The sequence below is a fragment of the Temnothorax nylanderi genome, unplaced genomic scaffold (assembly GCF_030848795.1).
Source record: "Temnothorax nylanderi isolate EJ_2023f unplaced genomic scaffold, tnyl_v1.0 TNYL_tig0120_pilon, whole genome shotgun sequence".
NCBI classification, from domain to species: domain Eukaryota; kingdom Metazoa; phylum Arthropoda; class Insecta; order Hymenoptera; family Formicidae; genus Temnothorax; species Temnothorax nylanderi.
Window position 1 is genome coordinate 503,609 of NW_027249182.1, and position 17,981 is coordinate 521,589.

Consider the following 17,981-nt stretch of genomic DNA (forward strand, 5'->3'; position numbering starts at 1 on the left):
GTTTGAAATTTTTTATGTGTAATTATTTAATTCAACAAAATAAAGTTTATTTATTATAGTTATGTATTGCAAATAAAAGAAGTAGAGCTATAATGACATTGCAAAGTACATCGTAATTAACGAAAATACATCACATGACAATTAATTTTTGGTCTAGAAACTTTCAATTTGTGCACTATTAATATATTATAACGTATCACAATGTGTACACGTTTGTAGATGGTATCTAGCATAAAAATATTTAAAGCACATCATTTTTAATTTAAACCAAGCGCATTTTGTGAAAGTAACTTCTTTGCATAAACATAGTTGATTTATCATTAATATGGAAAAATAATTTAAACATTAATATGTCATAAATAGACATCGGACTTTTTATATGCAGATTGGTGGAAAGAAGCAATTAATAACTAAGATTATGTTATTTATAATATCCATTTTTATACTGCAACATATGTTAAGTATAAAATATGTTAGACATTATAAATAACATAATCTTAGTTACTAATTGCTCTTTTCCACCAATCTGCATATAAAAAATCCGATGTCTATTCATAAATTAATTAAGGGGTTAGTCTACCCTGCACACAGAAAAATATATACTACCTACAAGTTAATATTACTTGCTTCAAGTATTTGATAAGTTCATATATGAGCAAATCTACCATAAAGTCGTCATAAGTATCACATTTACTCAAAACATATTCTAGATCTTAGCAAGTTTAGTACTTGAAACAAGAATATTAAATTAATACGAACATTCTGTTTACTTACAATATAGAGTCCACGGAAGAGAAGCATATACTTCAATAAAGATATCACATTTTTTTGAGAGAAGTTTATCCGTTATTTGAATCAAGTAAAAATTTTATTCATCTAGAATAATCGTTTACTTCAAAAAAGAATTTGTATTCTTGATGATTACAATTAATATTATTTTTATTTATTTAATTTTCTTTAATTCTTTAGTTCCTAAGTGGAATGTAGGTTAGGAGGTTTTCGTGCGCGGTGCGGAGGGGTACAGTTTAGAATATAAAAATTCCTGTCCTCAGGTGGACTCGAACCCGGTTCCTCGTGGTTATGAGTCTGACACTTTATCACTAGGCCACATCTCTGATTATATTCTTAGTGCTGCAGTATCTAGTTTTCACAGAAGTGATTCATTGATTTCAAGTATTTCATATTCTTACCTAAAGAATCAGTAAATATTTAAATCAAGCTTATGTGGTTTTTCTTAGATAAAGTTTACAGAATATACTTGAAATCAATGAATCACTTCTGTCAAAACTAGATACTGCAGTAAAGTATCACACTCATAACCACGAGGAACCGAGTTCGAGTCCACCTGATGACAGGAATTTTAATATTCTAAACTGTACCCCTCCGGACCGCGCACGAAAACCTCCTAACCTAGAAGAATGTTGTTCTATACAGCCAAGTATTTCATATTCTTACCTAAAGAATCAGTAAATATTCAAATCAAGCTTATGTTGCTTTTCTTAGATAAAGTTTCAGAATATACTTGAAAGAAGAATAAATTCTTCTTTTAAGCACATGATGATAAGCTTTTCTAATACTTATGATAAGTATATCTTAAAACTAATATTAAGAAAATATTCTTTGTTGAAGAAAACTATTACTTAGAAAATGAGTAATTGCTTTTCTTGGCTGTAGAACGATATTTTTCTGTGTGTGGAGAGCAAAAAAACAGGCGAATTTTCAGGAATTAATTTCAGACAAAATATCGGTGATACATGAATAATTTTTTCTTCATTATCTTTATTAGGGTTTCAAGAACATGTACAAATTTTTTGGTGTAAAAAATTTCAATATGGCGATGAGGCACTCCTTCGCGCGCAACTATGCTTTTTAGGGTGAACGGTGAATATCCCCCGGGGAAAATAATCCCAACAAAAAAATCCCACTCTAAAGATCCCAAAAAATATGTTTCCCGAAAAAAAAATCCCAACAACAAAAAAATCCCCCTCTAAAGATCCCGAAAAATATGTTTCCCGAATAAAATAATCCCAACAAGAAGAATATCCCACTCTAAAGAAATCGGGCAAATTCTGCCTTTAAGGGTAAAGCCAGCGAAATTCTATGTTAAGAATAGATTCGGTCGCAGAAATTTACATTTAAATAGCCGAATATTTCCCGGTAACTGAAGGGCAGAAAAACAGAGCTCTATTGTTGGCGATAATGACTCGCTCCTTTGTCTCGGAGACTCGGTGCGCGAGGCATACACCCGTGACAAAGCGAGCGACCTATATATCAAAACAGCTGATCGGTGACTGGCCTCGAGTTCAGCGTGACATTCGTCAAAACGAATTACTCGAGACGTCGACAGCTGATTGGATCAGCCGAATTTTCGGCTCGTTACCGGGGGTCCGGAGGAATCGAGAACATTCTGAAGTCGTGGGAATAAAACCCCGGACCCTCGCGCGCGAGCCCGCTAACGACGAAAGTTTCTCGGAGGACGCGTATCGAAACATAGAGTCACTCGCTTATTCGTTGCTTGTTTCGAATTGTGAAATTATTCGTCGCATAATTCATCGAGTGCCCTAAGTTTGCGAGGTTGTCTGTTAACAATGACGCTGCATTTTGTGACAAATCAGAAAGGCGGTGAAAATCTTGTTCATCGTGGATACATATATGTATTTCATCGCGAGGGTGCTGGAAAATTCATATGGCGATGTGTTTTACATAAAACCGGCAAATGCCGTGGACGCTGCTATACATCCACCAAAAACAAAACAGGTATGTCAGCATTGCTGTGTGCGACATTGAGTGATTGATTTTGTTATTGATGATAGAGGAAAGTACCCGATTATGAGATACCATATCTATTTTGTGTGATTGCCGGAAGTCTATGGGCAGAATTGAAAAAAATAGTAGGTCATTTTAAAGGGAATTTAATAAGCTTTAAGATGCTGAAATGTAAAATTTAATTTAAATATTAATTTTGCTGAAAATTAGAAAAATGTGAAAAATGAGCTTTCAAAAAAATCGAAAAAGTGTGCTCCTAATATGAGAGACCCCGGGAAATCGCTAATAAAGTGCAAAATACATCATATTGCAATTAAAAATCTTTATTTAAAGTTTTTGAAAGACAAATGTAATGGAGAAGCATATTTGCAACAATCGTAAACCCACTTATACTCAATATTGTACCTAATCTTCCCCCTCCACCCTTTCCCCTCAAATCAAGGTCAGCACAGTCTTATAAATTCGTATAAACCTTCCCTTAACGTTAATATAGTATTTTCTCTTCTTTTATTACTATACAATAACTTTCATACTTCAGCAACCCAGGAGTACCCTGAGTATCTCATGTTACGAGCACCACGCCTTGCGGTTTCGCGATTACCAAATCTAATCTCTACAATTGAGCAACTCAACATATCCCGTATTTTCCTATTAATACGACCTTACTCTATCGCTGCATGCTGAACTTATTGCCAAATATTTATTAATTATATAATAAACAAGGTTTAAAGACTCATATCCATGGCACTTGACAACATCCAATTTCACAATTTCTTTCTCTGCAACGACTACACGCACGATCAAACAATGAATTTTCCACTAAATAGGTTTTACCCCAAGGGCAATAAGTTCATGGTGGAACCAACAGATAGGGCCTATTAGTTTAGCAGAAACCTCGCTGTCGCATATTAGGAGCCTATCTCATAATCGGGTACTTTCCTCTATATATGAGTTTATAGGTAGAGTAACCGAGGAATTTGATCATTCTCACGCGCCGGATCCCGCAAAAGTTGAGGTAATGAAGGTAATGGCCAAACTGCGAAAGAAAGCAAAACAAACTCAAGAGCCGACAGGAGTTGAAGGTTGGCACAACGCCTTTAACATTCGTGCCCAAGCGGCTCATGTTACACCATGGAAATTTATCGATTTAATGCGTGATGAGCAAGCTATGACTGAATTAAAGCTTGAACAGATACTTCGAGGCGACGTTGGACCAAAGAAAACTAGAAAATATCGAGATCGTAATAGGCGATTGCTTAATGTCGTGGGCACCTATGGTAAAGGCGACGTTGTTGAATATCTGCGTGGTGTTGCCCATAACTTAGCCTATTAGGATTATTTATTGTTCGGTGCAATGTACCTGATTATATGTAACTTCGTTTCTTGTCATTATATTTAAAAATTGATATCTCGACAGCTGCATTGTAGCGCAATGTGGTTTGCGGAACTCTTCTACTAGATTATTTGTAACGATCACTAATTGTGCGGTGCAATGTATCTGATTTTATGTAACTTCGTTTCTTGTTATTATATTTAAAAATTGATATCTCGAAAGCTGCATTGTAGCGCAATGTGGTTTGCGGAACTCTTCTACTAGATTATTTGTAACGATCACTAATTGTGCGGTGCAATGTATCTCATTATATGTAACTTCGTTTCTTGTTATTATATTTAAAAATTGATATCTCGAAAGCTGCATTGTAGCGCAATGTGGTTTGCGGAACTCTTCTACTACATTATTTGTAACGATCACTAATTGTGCGGTGCAATGTATCTCATTATATGTAACTTCGTTTCTTGTTATTACATTTAAATATTGATATCTCGAAAGCTATAATAAAAATATTGTAATATAATGATACACATCTGGGACATATATGCATGGGATGTTGTCGATTCGGGGACCTTTTGCATCTGGGACATTTATGCACGGGATCTTTTGCATCTGGGATATTTATGCACGGGATGTTGTCGATCTGGGGATCTCTTTGGTGGGATTTTTTGGTTCGGGTGATTTTTTCAGGTATCTTATCGATGCCAACCGCTTTTTAGAGGTGGTCAGACGGTGTACATGGTTTCTGAAATGTGGGTGGTCTGAAACAAAAAAAAATATGGTCATTAACTATATTGTATTGTCTTCGGAATGACGGAGCTTTTTTTCTCTCCTCGTTTTTGGCGTCAAGAAAAAAATTCCTGAATTTTTCACTGCATTTTTGGACCCAAATTACATGTTATTATTATTAATAATTATTGAACAAAATATTATAATGATATAAAATCGTCCGTCATTCCGAAACTACTATTCCATAGAATATGTGTGCAAAATTTCAAGTCGATTCATCGATTAGAACTCGAGATATCGTGTACACCGTTTTGAAAAACATATAGTTTCGAGAAAAACGCATTTAAAGTTTCGGCACTAGTTTTTTGAGTGAAAAATTGCATTTTAAGCGTCTTACCGTTAATCAGACATTCCTACGTCATACAGTGAACCTTCCTGCTCGTGAAAATCCTCTTCGAGAGCCGATCGTGCTGTTCTTCTCTCAATTCGTCCTTCTTTGGAGGTCTCGAACGACCGCTTGTCAGCAACCGAAATTCTCAACTCATCTGCTTTGTCGCACATTTCAACGGCATTTGGCCCAATTTGCAAATTCAGGACGCTCATCATTTGCAGGATACTCTCGTAGCCGTGATTGAAGATGCTTGCTGCAAAATACGATGCCACTTCAACTGTTTTTGCGCCACTAAACACTCGTTTCGGAGCAAACGACCATATCATAGCCCCCATTCGTTTTTGTACATGTCCAACACATTCTTTTTTTATTATACTAAAATCGTCGCCATACGGATGAGATTCGGTAATTCCTTTAAATGTTTTGCAGTCTCCATCACCGACATACGAAGAATATTTCACGTTGTAAAATTCCTCCGATCTTTTGAATATTTCTATGGCAGCGTCCACCTCCATTTTTTCGGCACTTCCGTCGTGATTGGCACTGCACTCTTCTGCATGGGTTTCCGACCATACTTGGAATTCCGATGTGTCTACTTTTGATTTCCAATACTCGCACTGTTTACAAGACGAGCATTTCACCACGAGGTCAAGCACTTTTCCAGTGTAAGAGCCGATCACATTTGTCACGCCTTGCAGCGACGAAAAGCCGCGTTTCCTCCATGTTCCATCGCCAGAAACTGTTAACCCTCTCGATTCGGTTCCATTTTCGGCATTTTCCGTCAACTGTTTTTCTTCAGCAACGGCTGCAGAAAACAGTTTAGTGGCAACGGCTCTCGACGCAAATAAATATTATTCATCACATCATAATAAACGTTTTTGTGGAAGATTTTCGGGAGGTCCATTATGCCACAGAACTTTTTAATGCCATCGTAACCGATTCCAAGGAGTCTCATAGCGAAAACGATACGCCTGTTGACTTCGTACGCGGTTTTTATAAGCGGACAAGAGAGGATGTAGCGTGGTTGACATTTAACGCAATTGACAACTAACTTGAATCCAAGTCCGCGAATACTTGATTCAGAAAAAGTGATATTTCCACCGCACTCTTTGCATTTCACCATTTCACTCAACGTTGAAAAAAATGTTAAAAACACAATCAAACGGTATCCGTAGCCAGAATTTACAGGCACTTCCTCCGAGTCACTTTGTAATTTTTTCGCGGAAGCACTCGTCGACGCGGTTTCGCTCTCGAACGAATGTCGATTCGGTGGCGGCGGTCTTTCTTTACTTCTTGAAGGTCGTCCAGGATTTTCACGTGAACCCTTTTTGCCAGAATGCGTACGCTTCATTTTCCGACAATTTTCAACTTTCCACGATACGTTCGACCACACGGGAAACGGCGAAATGACGACAGCTGTTCGAAACTATGGCTATAAAATGATGCAATACTGGTGTGCTGTCTGTTGAAAATGCTTCTGACTGACTATAAAGTACTTCTAACGACATCTGTTGGTGTCGTTAGTGTATTAGAGAAGTTCAAAAATGAATAGTAAATCATTACGCTGTACCCGCCGAGCAGGTAACGATTTGCCGCAGGTAGGCGTTTCGGAGCACTCCGGAGCGCTTGGGTAAAAGCTCGAAATTTCAATGAAAACGATTTCTGGCAGGTATGAGACCTTTTGTCCCTTATTCTAGAGGGTTCAAAGGATTTTTTAAGCCAATAAAAAAATCGATTTTTTGAAAATTCCAGGGTAGACTATAACCCCTTAACGCATTCAACAGAGTACCGTACCTTGTACTGGTAAATGGAGTGCAGAGTAACATATTAAAAGCAAAATTCAATGGGTCAAAGGTTAGTTGTCCTCTTTTGTAAGATCGAATGTGTCGCGAGCGCGAAGAACCGGGAATATACTCGCAAAGTTCGCGAATATTTCTGAACATTCACGTTCTGCTAATAATAAATGAATTAAAGGCAAAGATAAGCTGTTTTGGCCCCTTTGTCTAAGGCCTAAGGGGACTCAGCTGATTTCGAGGTCGCGCCGGTCATCTGTTACTCACGCGCTTTTTGGCTGAGGCACCCGAGACAAAGGAGAGCGTTTGCCGATGTTAGAAAATGTCTTCCAAGGCTCGGATTTTCGAGCTTTAGCGCGGAGTCTAAGAAATATGCCGTAATTCGATGGAAAGCTTCCGCAATTCAGCGTTAACGAAATACGAATTGCGCGGCTATAAATTATTTATAAGTTCTCATGTATCGGTACCGAATTTTAGAGTTCGATTTCAAAGAGTGTCCTTTTTTTGGAGTCACGGTCCTCTGTAGGCTAATGGAAAGAGAAGATTCTAATACAGCATAGAATAGGGTTGGGCGTGTGAAATATATCGCAAGATTCTTAACTGAGGAACGCGATCACTGACCATTTTTTGAAGGCAGATCACTATCAAACAATAACGATAAATCAGTTTCAAAACAAAAATTAGTCTCGCAAAGTGGAAATTGAATTAAGGGCCACACATTCTCTTCCCATAAAAATTGCAATTGTAACGAACAGAAAGACACGGCACATATTGCTTCTTCCAAAAGACCCGATTCAGGCTCTGTGGCCCAATGAAAAAGAAGAAGAAAACATGTAGACAATAGAATATTTTTCTTATATAAATATTACATACAGAAAGCATTTGAAGGGTACAGGGGAAAAACGATCAATATCCATCTGGATTCATTTCGAGAAAAACGCAATTTTAAGTTTCAAGACATCAAATATCTTAGAATACTATTGAAAAAACTAGTACAGAATTTAGTGAATATCAGAACGGAGCCTTAGTGTTTACATTGTATGGACTCTGATGGTTTTTTCCCACAAGCGCGTGGATTATGAAGATTTTTTCCCCAGCACAGTATATCTTTCGGCCTTATTTCCAATGAAATGGTAACTGTTCTTAAACAAAGCAGATAAAAATGATAAAAGTTCTTTGAAAATGTCACAAGGTAGCATGATCAGATCAATTTCGACAAGAAGTAGACTGTGATTGTTTTTCCCTTGTACTCTTTATTTGTAATTATTTGATATTTGTAATAATTAGAATGATATGACAACCAATAGAACATCACGATGAATAAAAATAAAGATTCAGATAAATATCATCAAAAATGATATTTATCTGAATATACAAGATTTAGAATATCCTACTCTTATTTCTAACCACTTACTCCCAAAATTTTTATTCTTTTCAATTTTAGAAAAAAATGACAAAATGTGTATGGTCTGGAGGGGGACAAATAATGATGAAATCGATTTCCAAAAAATTCTATTGTTTACGGTCACGTAAAAGTCATTTTTAAAATTTTTAATGAAATACTCCATTTTTACAGAATTTTGTAGTTGATGTTGAGACGTTTCTAAAGGTCTATAATAATTAATAGTATTGTTGAGAACTTGAGAAGATATATGATATCGCGTATTTTGCGATGTCACACGATCACATCTCCGCAAGTTCTCAACAAAAATATTGACTGTTATAGGTCTTTAGAAATGTCTCAACATCAGCTACAAAATTCTATTGTCAAAAATGGGGATGTTCCATTTATAAAATTGATAGTGGCTCCACGTTGAAAAATAGATTTTCTGGATTTTTATTTAGATCAATGTCTCTCCTCCTCTTTCTATCTTACAAACATATCGAATCTTTAAATAGATATTTAATCAATTATACAAATCAAGTATAATTCACGTTTGTCGAGTGCAAGTGAGCTGGATGTAGTAGATTAAAAAATCTTCTACCTGAGTTCTTGGTTAAGATCAAAGAACTGAACTTTCTTGGATCCCGAATAGGAATACTATGCAAATATAACGGACTTGAGTCGCGTATTACGTGATCCATACATAATAGTGCAGTTGGTTCGCCATACTCGCGAAAGAATGAACTTAGAGCGAAGGAATATCCACTTTTTATAATATAGACTGTTTTACTAAATAAGTGGTAATGACCTTTCGGGTCTATTTTGTCTTTCTGACTTTTCCCTCCATTGATTGAGTAAGGTAAAGTCTTCATTATACGATTACAACCTTCCATGTTGCACGTGTCTGTGATAGTATTTAAAACCAACTCCTCTCGGTCAACAATATCTGCAAAATATACTAATGTGAACTTTAAGTTTCCTCCACATCAACTGATAAATTGCAATATTTACCAATGTAACATGGCATAGTTTGAAGCGTCAAAACTGGCACATCGGCAGATGGTTCAGAATAACAAATATCCCAAGAATATCCGCTTTTCCATACATTTTCATCAGGAAAATAGATATCGAAATAAGGCATAAATTGATATATAATTAACGTATCATTAAAAATAATATGTTCAGGAACACTGGTAAAGCCAATAGGTAACTCCGCACCTGAGGTCCACGTACCTAATGCATTATACAAATACAAAAAAGCAAAATATAATAAAATCTTTTTTAACCGATAAAGATAACGCAGGCCCAGGGCTTAAAATGTCGGAGGAGGCAAGAAAACTGACAAAGCAGGAAAAAAATTGGCAGGGCTGACTCTTGTATATCGAATAAACAAGGATGGTACCTATTTTAAAGCTCTTAATAATAATAAATTAATAATAATAAATAATAAATTTCGAGTTTACTTATTAACAATGATAACTAATTTTGAAATATAGTTTTTTATTTAAAAATACTCTTAAGTTTATTTAAGTAATTGCAGTGAGTTGGGTTAATTAAATATTGTAAAATTTACATTTTTTAAATGCTTAATGTTTAAATTTGAAACAAATTAAAAAAAGTAAACTTTTAGTTTAAGTATTAAATAAATATTAAGTAATATCAACTAAGTTAGTTAAATGAACCAAACAATATCTTTAACCCCTTGGCTGTTAGGAAAAAAAATGCTTGTAGGTTAAAAATGCTTTTAACAAAACAGTTAATAAAATTATTACAAAGATGATTTCTGAGAGTTTTTTGAGTCGCTGAATCTAAATGAGAACTTGTCGAGTTATGAGTTTTCAAAGTTAAATTACAGGCGGCATTAGCATTACCCAAGATATATCACGTGCAGGTTGCTTTAGTGGGTTTACATCTCTTGTGTGTGTGTGTGTGTGTGCGTGTGTGGGGGCGCGCGCACGTGTACACTCTCGCCTGTGTTTGTAAATAGTTATGAATGCTGTTTTCCAAGCGAACGTAAAATGTATTTAAAACGTTTTTTAAAATTTCTAGTATAATCAATTTAAAATATTTAATTACTTTTTTTTTAATTGTCCCTGTTTGTAGGTTCCGTTTCACCCTACTTTCCAATGTCAAGTAGCAGAACGGCATCAATTTGTACATTTTATAAAATAATGAATGAATATCCATAACCATTTACAAACACGAGCGAAAGCGCGCACACACGCATGCACGCACACGTGCAAACACGCGTACATACACATACGCACATACCCAAGAAGTATAAAAATCCAACAGAAAAACCTCCACGTGGTACACTTTGTGTAATGTTAAAGCTGACGATACTTAAACTTTAATTACTCATAGCTCGGAAGTTTTTATCAAAAAAAGGTTTGTTTTAAAATGTTACCACTTCCAGCTACATAAATGAACAATAAGAAATAGAGATTCTTATTTAAAATTTTCATGTTAATCTTGACGGAGCTATTCAAGTAATCCAAAGGTCAAATACATATCACCAGCTAACAGATCATTTTAAACCATATCATTTTTGTTTAAAACATTTTCGTAATAAACCAATACTTTTCTAAATAATTGGCAGTTCTGAAACTCTTGGAAACGAACTATATACTAATTTCTGTTAAAAAATTATTATACACAGTTGGAAAATTTGTGTTAAACATAACATAAATCTCATGTCCCATACGGTCCACTCAAATTTTTGTGTTAATTTAACATAGATGTGTTAAGTTAAATGGTAACACCGATAGTATGTTAAAATATTTTAACAGAAGGGAAATGTGAGTCTGATTGTAATTTGAGGTTAATTATGTGTACAGTTAACATAACTTTTATGTTGAAGTTAAGATTATATTGTAAGATAAAATCAACACTCTTTTTCTGTAAATTTTTATTCCCACTTCTATTATAGAGTAAAATCAACACTTTTTTCTGTAAATTTTAACACATTACATTACATTACATTACATTACATTACATTACATTACATTTCTGTTGAAATATTTTAACATAGTATCGGTGTTACCATTTAACACATCCATATTATGTTAAATTAACACAAAAAGTTGAGTGGACCGTTTCGGACATGTGATTTATGTTATATTTAACACAAATTTTCCAACAGTGTACATATATACTTATAGGTAAATCGCTACATGAATGTATTGCACATGATATTAATGAAATACACATTGTATGTGTAAGTTGTACAATTAAAATCACCTGTATGGATATTATAGATATCAACAGTCTTCAGTTTTTGTTCATCCCGTCCCACACCGCCTACAAGCAGCAATTTGTTTTTCAAAAACACAACAATCATATGTCTTCTCTCAACTGGCATCCTAAAATGTTTGTAAACAATTTTAACAGACATAACATTCTATGTATTCAATTACTTATCTACTTATTCTTATCATTTATCTAATCGTTAACATATTTACTCTGTCTCAAGAAGCCATCTCTTAGATATCAAAGAATAACGCCATATATTTTTGTTAATTTTTCCTGAACCAATACCATATTCTCCGCCACAAAGATATAAATCGTATCCTTAAAAAAATTATGACATAAAATAATAATTAAGTAAATAAGACAAAACTATTTTAGATAGGATATAATAAAAAACAGACTATGCATACTTCTGGCAGTGATTTGCATTCCTTCAAGAGTTCTACCAAGGCGGGAACAACGTTTAATAATTTCTGGAGGATATTCGAATGAAGTTAACTCAAAAAAATTATTACCATCCCAGCAATGAACATATTGTTCACGGTTATTATGTTCACAAGAAGCAATACCGTGTAAAATTTTTGCTTCTTTGTTCTCTATATTTTTTAAAGATACTGTAAAACCCTGTAAAAGAGAAATTTTATTATTAGAATTGTAATGCATTAATGTATAATAGAATATAATAGCATGATAAGAAAACAACATAAAGTTATTTATGCATAAAAGGGGCCCCTTTTATGCATAAATACCAATATAAATATGTGGGAGATGTATACCTTGGAGCTAGAAACTTCCATTTTAGTTGCAATATATTAGAGGTAAAACTTTACAATTCTGTCTATTTCTAACAGTATATTACTCTAAATTATTTTTGAATATAACATACTCACTTGATGATGGTTCATCCACTCGTGTGTGATTTTTCGCAAATAAGACTTTGTAGCTCTTACATTAATGTTTCCAATTAACTTCAAAAAATTTTCTCTCGACAACTTACAAATTGAATTGAGTGCCAGTTCATCAAAACGATCTAAACAAACAGCCAAAGAAAGATCTCGTAGCACATTAGTACCCAATTCTTGTGCCAGTAACCAAATTTTAATGGCAACATTTGGTGACAAGAAGTCTCTTTCAATCCTATCGGTTGTATGATTTACTAAGTCATCTACTCCAAATAGAACGCTTAATTTCAACAGATCCAAGAGACGATAAAGCTCTTCAATGTCACAAATTGGCGCAAGATAAAATACTATTACAATTCTATCCTCGTGAATCCAATTAATGAAATCCTACAAAATTATTATGTCTCTATTTTGTATACAATGTATACAATAAGATTATTCATGCCGATAAAATCTGATGCAATTTCTATATATATTTGTTGGCGAAACTTCCGAAAACGTCCATTAGGTCAAACTTTGTAAATAAGTTTCTTTTAGATAAAAAAGACGTATACCAAAAGGATTTTTTGCGACTCCAAAGTTTAGCTTTTTAAATATTTTTTCACATCTTTTTCTTATGTCCTATGTATTATTGTACAGTCATTTTAAATGCTTATCTCCGAGAAACACGTTTGCACACAGCTCTTGTCGTGAACGAACTAACTTAGTATATTACAAATCAAAACAGCTCTTAAGTAATGTAAACAACCATAAAGTCATACCCGTCAAAATCATAACATAAACATCATTGGCGAAACTTCAGAAAATCAGAAACGTTGTAAACCCATATGACAACTCGTCTCGCGTGATAAGTGTATGCGTGGAGGCAGTAGGTTCCGCCCCCCTGCGGGGTGCTCCACTATTGTTAAACTAGACACATAGTGTGCCTTCAAAGTACATACGTGGGCTTTCCACGCGTGGAAAGTTGTAAACCCATGTGGCACCTCGTTTAGCGTGGAAAGTGTATGCGTGGAGACAGTAGGTTCCGCCCTCTGCAAGGGGCTCCACTATTGTTAAACTAGACACATGGTGTGCCTTCAAAATACATACGTGAGCTTTCCACGCGTGGAAAGTTGTAAACCCATGTGACATCTCGTTTCGCGTAGAAAGTGTATGCGCGGAGGCAGCAAGTTAAAAATGTTAAAAAAGTTATTAAACTTTGGAGTCGCAAAAAATCCTTTTAGTATAATATGTCTTTTTTATCTAAAAGGAACCTATTCACAAAGTTTCACCTAAATCGGAGCATAAACGTTTTCGGAAGAACAGCCTATTTGTTTATTAAAAACATGCATTTTGTTAAGAATTTTGATATAACAATGTTTTACACAAGAAACAAAAAAACAATGTTTTATACGTTCAAGAAACGACTTCACAGTTGTAAACACAGACAAGAATTAAAATTTGCTTACCTGCAGCGAAAGCCGGGAAATATTATGGTTTATAACGTGTTCTGTTTGTCCATGTTCAATGAAGTTCGCGGACCAAAGCGCAGCAAAATACTGACTCTTGTTCATCAATTTTTGCTTTTCAACCTCGAATCGCTCCTCTCTGAGAATTAATGTCACTATTCCGCACATTTTATTGCTGTTATTTTCTATTGTAAAATCGTAGTTATCAAATATAGGAATTAAAATATGTATGCCATGTTCGCTGAAATAAACGCAGAAATAGTTACAGAAATACACTACTTACACTTTCCCGTTCATTCGTTTCTCATCTACCTACATATATGGCACGAGTAAAACCACGTGTTCAACAACTGACGCTACTGACTCGACTGTTGAGCTCCTGCGCTCCTCAATTCCTCAGAACTTCTGCGCACAGGACGCGGAAACGTTGACCACGTGGCGAGAAATCATGCGGTAGCCAATCAACGTGCCGTTTTTCCGTAAAAGCTATGAATTTTGAAGGCTTTTGTCCGGTTTCCAATTTGGACATTATTTCTCCGGATTGCATGAAATTGTAAAACATCTTACTTAATTTTTAATAAAAAAAAATAAAGATAAATTTGAACAATTTTCAGGATGAATAGCGTTGGACAAAACTGAGAAGAATGAAAAATTGGGAAAAATAATCGACGTTTCGAACTCGATATGTACTTAACAATGGCAAGATTCCGATAACCCTGGGGCCTTAATTTGACGATGGTTTCTGATAGCACTTTTAACACTGAACAATTATATAGTTCTTATAGAGCAAACCACTCTGGTTTTCAAGATATACAGTGTTAAAATTAAAAATAAATAATATGAATTTTTAAATAATACTTCAATTGTGTGTGTATAAACAGTATACACATAGACGGGGGAGGGGGTGAACCTCGGTTTGCGTGAAAAGTTAAAAACCCGTTTTTTCTTCTTTCGTCGCTTCGTATGAAAAGTTGCATTGTGTAAAAATATTTAATATCTGTAACAGAAATAATTTGTTATAGCAGAGAATAGTTAGGATATTGAAAAGTGGCACCTCGTGACACCTCGTTTCGCGTGGAAAGTGTATGCGTGGAGGCAGCCCAGGTAGCACATACACGTTTCAGAAATGTTTTATAAGCGTTTTTCCGAAACGTTTTATAACCGATTTCTAAAAACGTTTCTCATGAGTAAAAATGTCCATTCGAAAAACGTTTGATGAAACGTTTCTTTTCCGATAAAATAACGTTTAAAAAACTATTATAGAAACGTTTTGTTTTAATGATAAAGACATTTTAGATAAAGACATTTAAAATTCCTACTTTTCACGTCTTTTGAACACGTGTTTATGACGTCTTTGAGACATGCTTGAGAATGTTCTAGAAGCTTTATGCATATACCATCTATGACGTCTATTCTATTCGAAGAAATTTCTGAACTGGTGCACATTCGTGCAATAAGTTAAAGTGAAACAAAATATACTTGTCTCACTCTAACTTAATTGCATTACTGCAGATGTGCACCAGTTGGTTGGCATTGATAAAATCCCTGAAAAAATCACCCGAACAAACAAATCCCACCAAAAAGATCCCCAAATCAACAACATCCTATGCATATATATCCCAGATTTGGGGATCTTTTTGGTGGGATCTTTTTGATGAGATTTTGTTGTTATTGTAAACCCATGTGCCATCTCGTCTCGCATGAAAAGTGTATGCGTGGAGGCAGTAGGTTCCGCCCCCCGCGGGGGGCTCCACTATTGTTAAACTAGACACATAGTGTGCCTTCAAAGTACATGCGTGGACTTTCCACGCGTGGAAAGTTGTAAACCCATGTGGCACCTCGTTTCGCGTGGAAAGTGTATGCATGAAGGCAGTAGAGGTTCCGCCCCCCGCGGGGGGCTCCACTATTGTTAAACTAGACACATAGTGTGCCTTCAAAGTACATGCGTCGACTTTCCACGCGTGAAAAGTTGTAAACCCATGTGGCACCTCGTTTCATATCGACAACATATATCAAGGTCATTAAAATCGGTGAGGTCGCCCTTAATCTAAAGTTTTACCAACTTTAACTACACTATATCTTGAAAACCAGAGCAGTTAGCCCTATAAGACCTATGTAATTTTTTGTTCAGCATTAAAAGTACTACCAGAAACCATCGTCAAATTAAGGCGCCAGGGTTATCAGAATCTAACCATAAAACTCGACAATTTTAATATACAATTTCAATATACATTTTTGTTTCTTAAAAACTTGCGTTTTATATTAAGAATTTTGATATTATATCCGTTATACATCCGTTACACGTAAAAAAAACAATGTTTTGTACGCTTAAAAATCGACTTTCTGTGACCACAGCCAAGAATTAGAATCTTCTAAACTGCAACAAAATCGAGGAAATATCATAATTGATAACGTGTCCTGTCTGTCCATATTCTAGAAAGTTCGCGGATCAAAGCGCAGCAAAATACTGACTCTTGTCGATCAATTTTGGCTTCTCAACTATTATACGAATCGCTCCTCTTTGAGAACCAACGTCACTGTTTCGCTTAGTTTCCTTCTTTTATTGCTGTTATTTTCCATTCTTAAAACCGCACGTGTTATTAATTCGATAAATATGTATTTAAATATGCTCGCTGAGATAAAAGTAAAAACAATTTTAAGATTTATAATAGCGTTAAATAGAAGTCGGTTAAGTTGCGATGTAATGAGTCGACGTACACAAAAGTAAATAAGCGAAAATTATTGAAGGTTAGACTGGGTAGGGGAAAGTCTTCGCATTTTGGAAAAAGGCAGGGATAGAGAATACAAATAGAGTTGAGTCATAGAGAGAAGTAGACATAGAATTTGAGACGGAGGAAGTAAGGTGCGCGTAAAAGAAAAAGGATCGGATGGAATCAATCGTCGGGAAAGGAGTTAAGGCCTCATAATTAATTGTAAGAACGAGAGATTGTCCACGAATACATCACACTCCGAGAAGAACACTGTCACAACTAAAAAATTTCAATTTTGAGTTAAGCCCATAAAGGCTATTCGTCATATAATATAATATTGTTACAAGTCTACATGCGAAATCCGCTGCACGGGTCAGAAGTGTCGTTATCCTTTTAAACTAGTTTTGTTGTGGTTTCCTGGATGTAGTTTCCAGGATGATATAGTGTCATAAATAAATTAACAAGTGAATCACAACAGACTTCTTAAAAAGAAACAGCATAAGTTTATTATAACAAAATATCGTAATTGCATTAGTTATTATCTCTACAATTCAAACAAATTAAATTAAATTTGTTTTTTTTTCTCTCCTGAAATCTGTGAATTTTTGAGTTGTGACAGTATTCTTCTCGGGATACGATATGTTGTTAAATCGTTTAATAAAACTTTAAGACTTCGTTACTTTAAAAATCGCTCGTTTTATTCTCACACATAACCAGGCTTGCAGACTTAAAAACTTTACACAATTGAATCATTTGCTTTTCATTTATTCCTCTCTCATCTACCTATATTGCACCACGTGTTCAACTACTGACGCTACTCTCTCGACTCTTGGTCTCCTGCATTCCTCAACTCTTCAGCACTTCTGCACACAGTGCACACAGGATGCGGAATCACTTGCCGCTCGGCAAGGAACGATGCAATAGCCAATATTAACGTGCTGTTTTTCCGGAAAAATTCCGAATTTTGAAGGCTTATGTCCGGGTTATGATTTAGTCATTATTTCTCCGGGTTGCATGAACCATCCCAGCAATGAATATACTGTTCATGGTTATATGTTCACAACATATAATATGGTGTAAAATTTTTGCTTTCTTATTCTCAATGATAAGTATTTAAAGAAACTGTAAAATCCTACAAAAAAAAAGAAATTTTATTATTCGTAGAATTGTAATGCATTAATGTATAATAGAATATAATAGCATAATAAGAAAATAAAGTAGAGATGTGTGGGAGATATATATTGTATACAGAGTAGTCTTGAAATAGTTGGTCAA

The 17,981-nt window shown here is 35.0% G+C and overlaps 2 protein-coding genes across 2 annotated transcripts; both read right to left on the reverse strand.

Annotated features, from left to right (window-relative positions):
* Window positions 1-1,759: 1,759 nt before the first annotated feature.
* On the reverse strand, window positions 1,760-6,070 carry LOC139776439 (uncharacterized). Its single transcript, XM_071713074.1, has 2 exons — window positions 5,226-6,070; window positions 1,760-4,860 (listed from the first exon to the last, which is right to left on the reverse strand). The coding sequence occupies exon 1, from the start codon at window positions 5,732-5,734 to the stop codon at window positions 5,228-5,230; it is 507 nt and encodes a 168-aa protein (XP_071569175.1). The 5' UTR covers window positions 5,735-6,070; the 3' UTR covers window positions 1,760-4,860; window positions 5,226-5,227.
* A 2,763-nt stretch (window positions 6,071-8,833) lies between these two features.
* LOC139776435 (uncharacterized) lies at window positions 8,834-14,425 on the reverse strand. Its single transcript, XM_071713071.1, has 8 exons — window positions 14,279-14,425; window positions 13,996-14,180; window positions 12,536-12,934; window positions 12,056-12,269; window positions 11,858-11,966; window positions 11,637-11,758; window positions 9,408-9,629; window positions 8,834-9,342 (listed from the first exon to the last, which is right to left on the reverse strand). The coding sequence occupies exons 2-8, from the start codon at window positions 14,161-14,163 to the stop codon at window positions 8,933-8,935; spliced, it is 1,644 nt and encodes a 547-aa protein (XP_071569172.1). The 5' UTR covers window positions 14,164-14,180; window positions 14,279-14,425; the 3' UTR covers window positions 8,834-8,932.
* Between the last annotated feature and the right edge of the window lie 3,556 nt (window positions 14,426-17,981).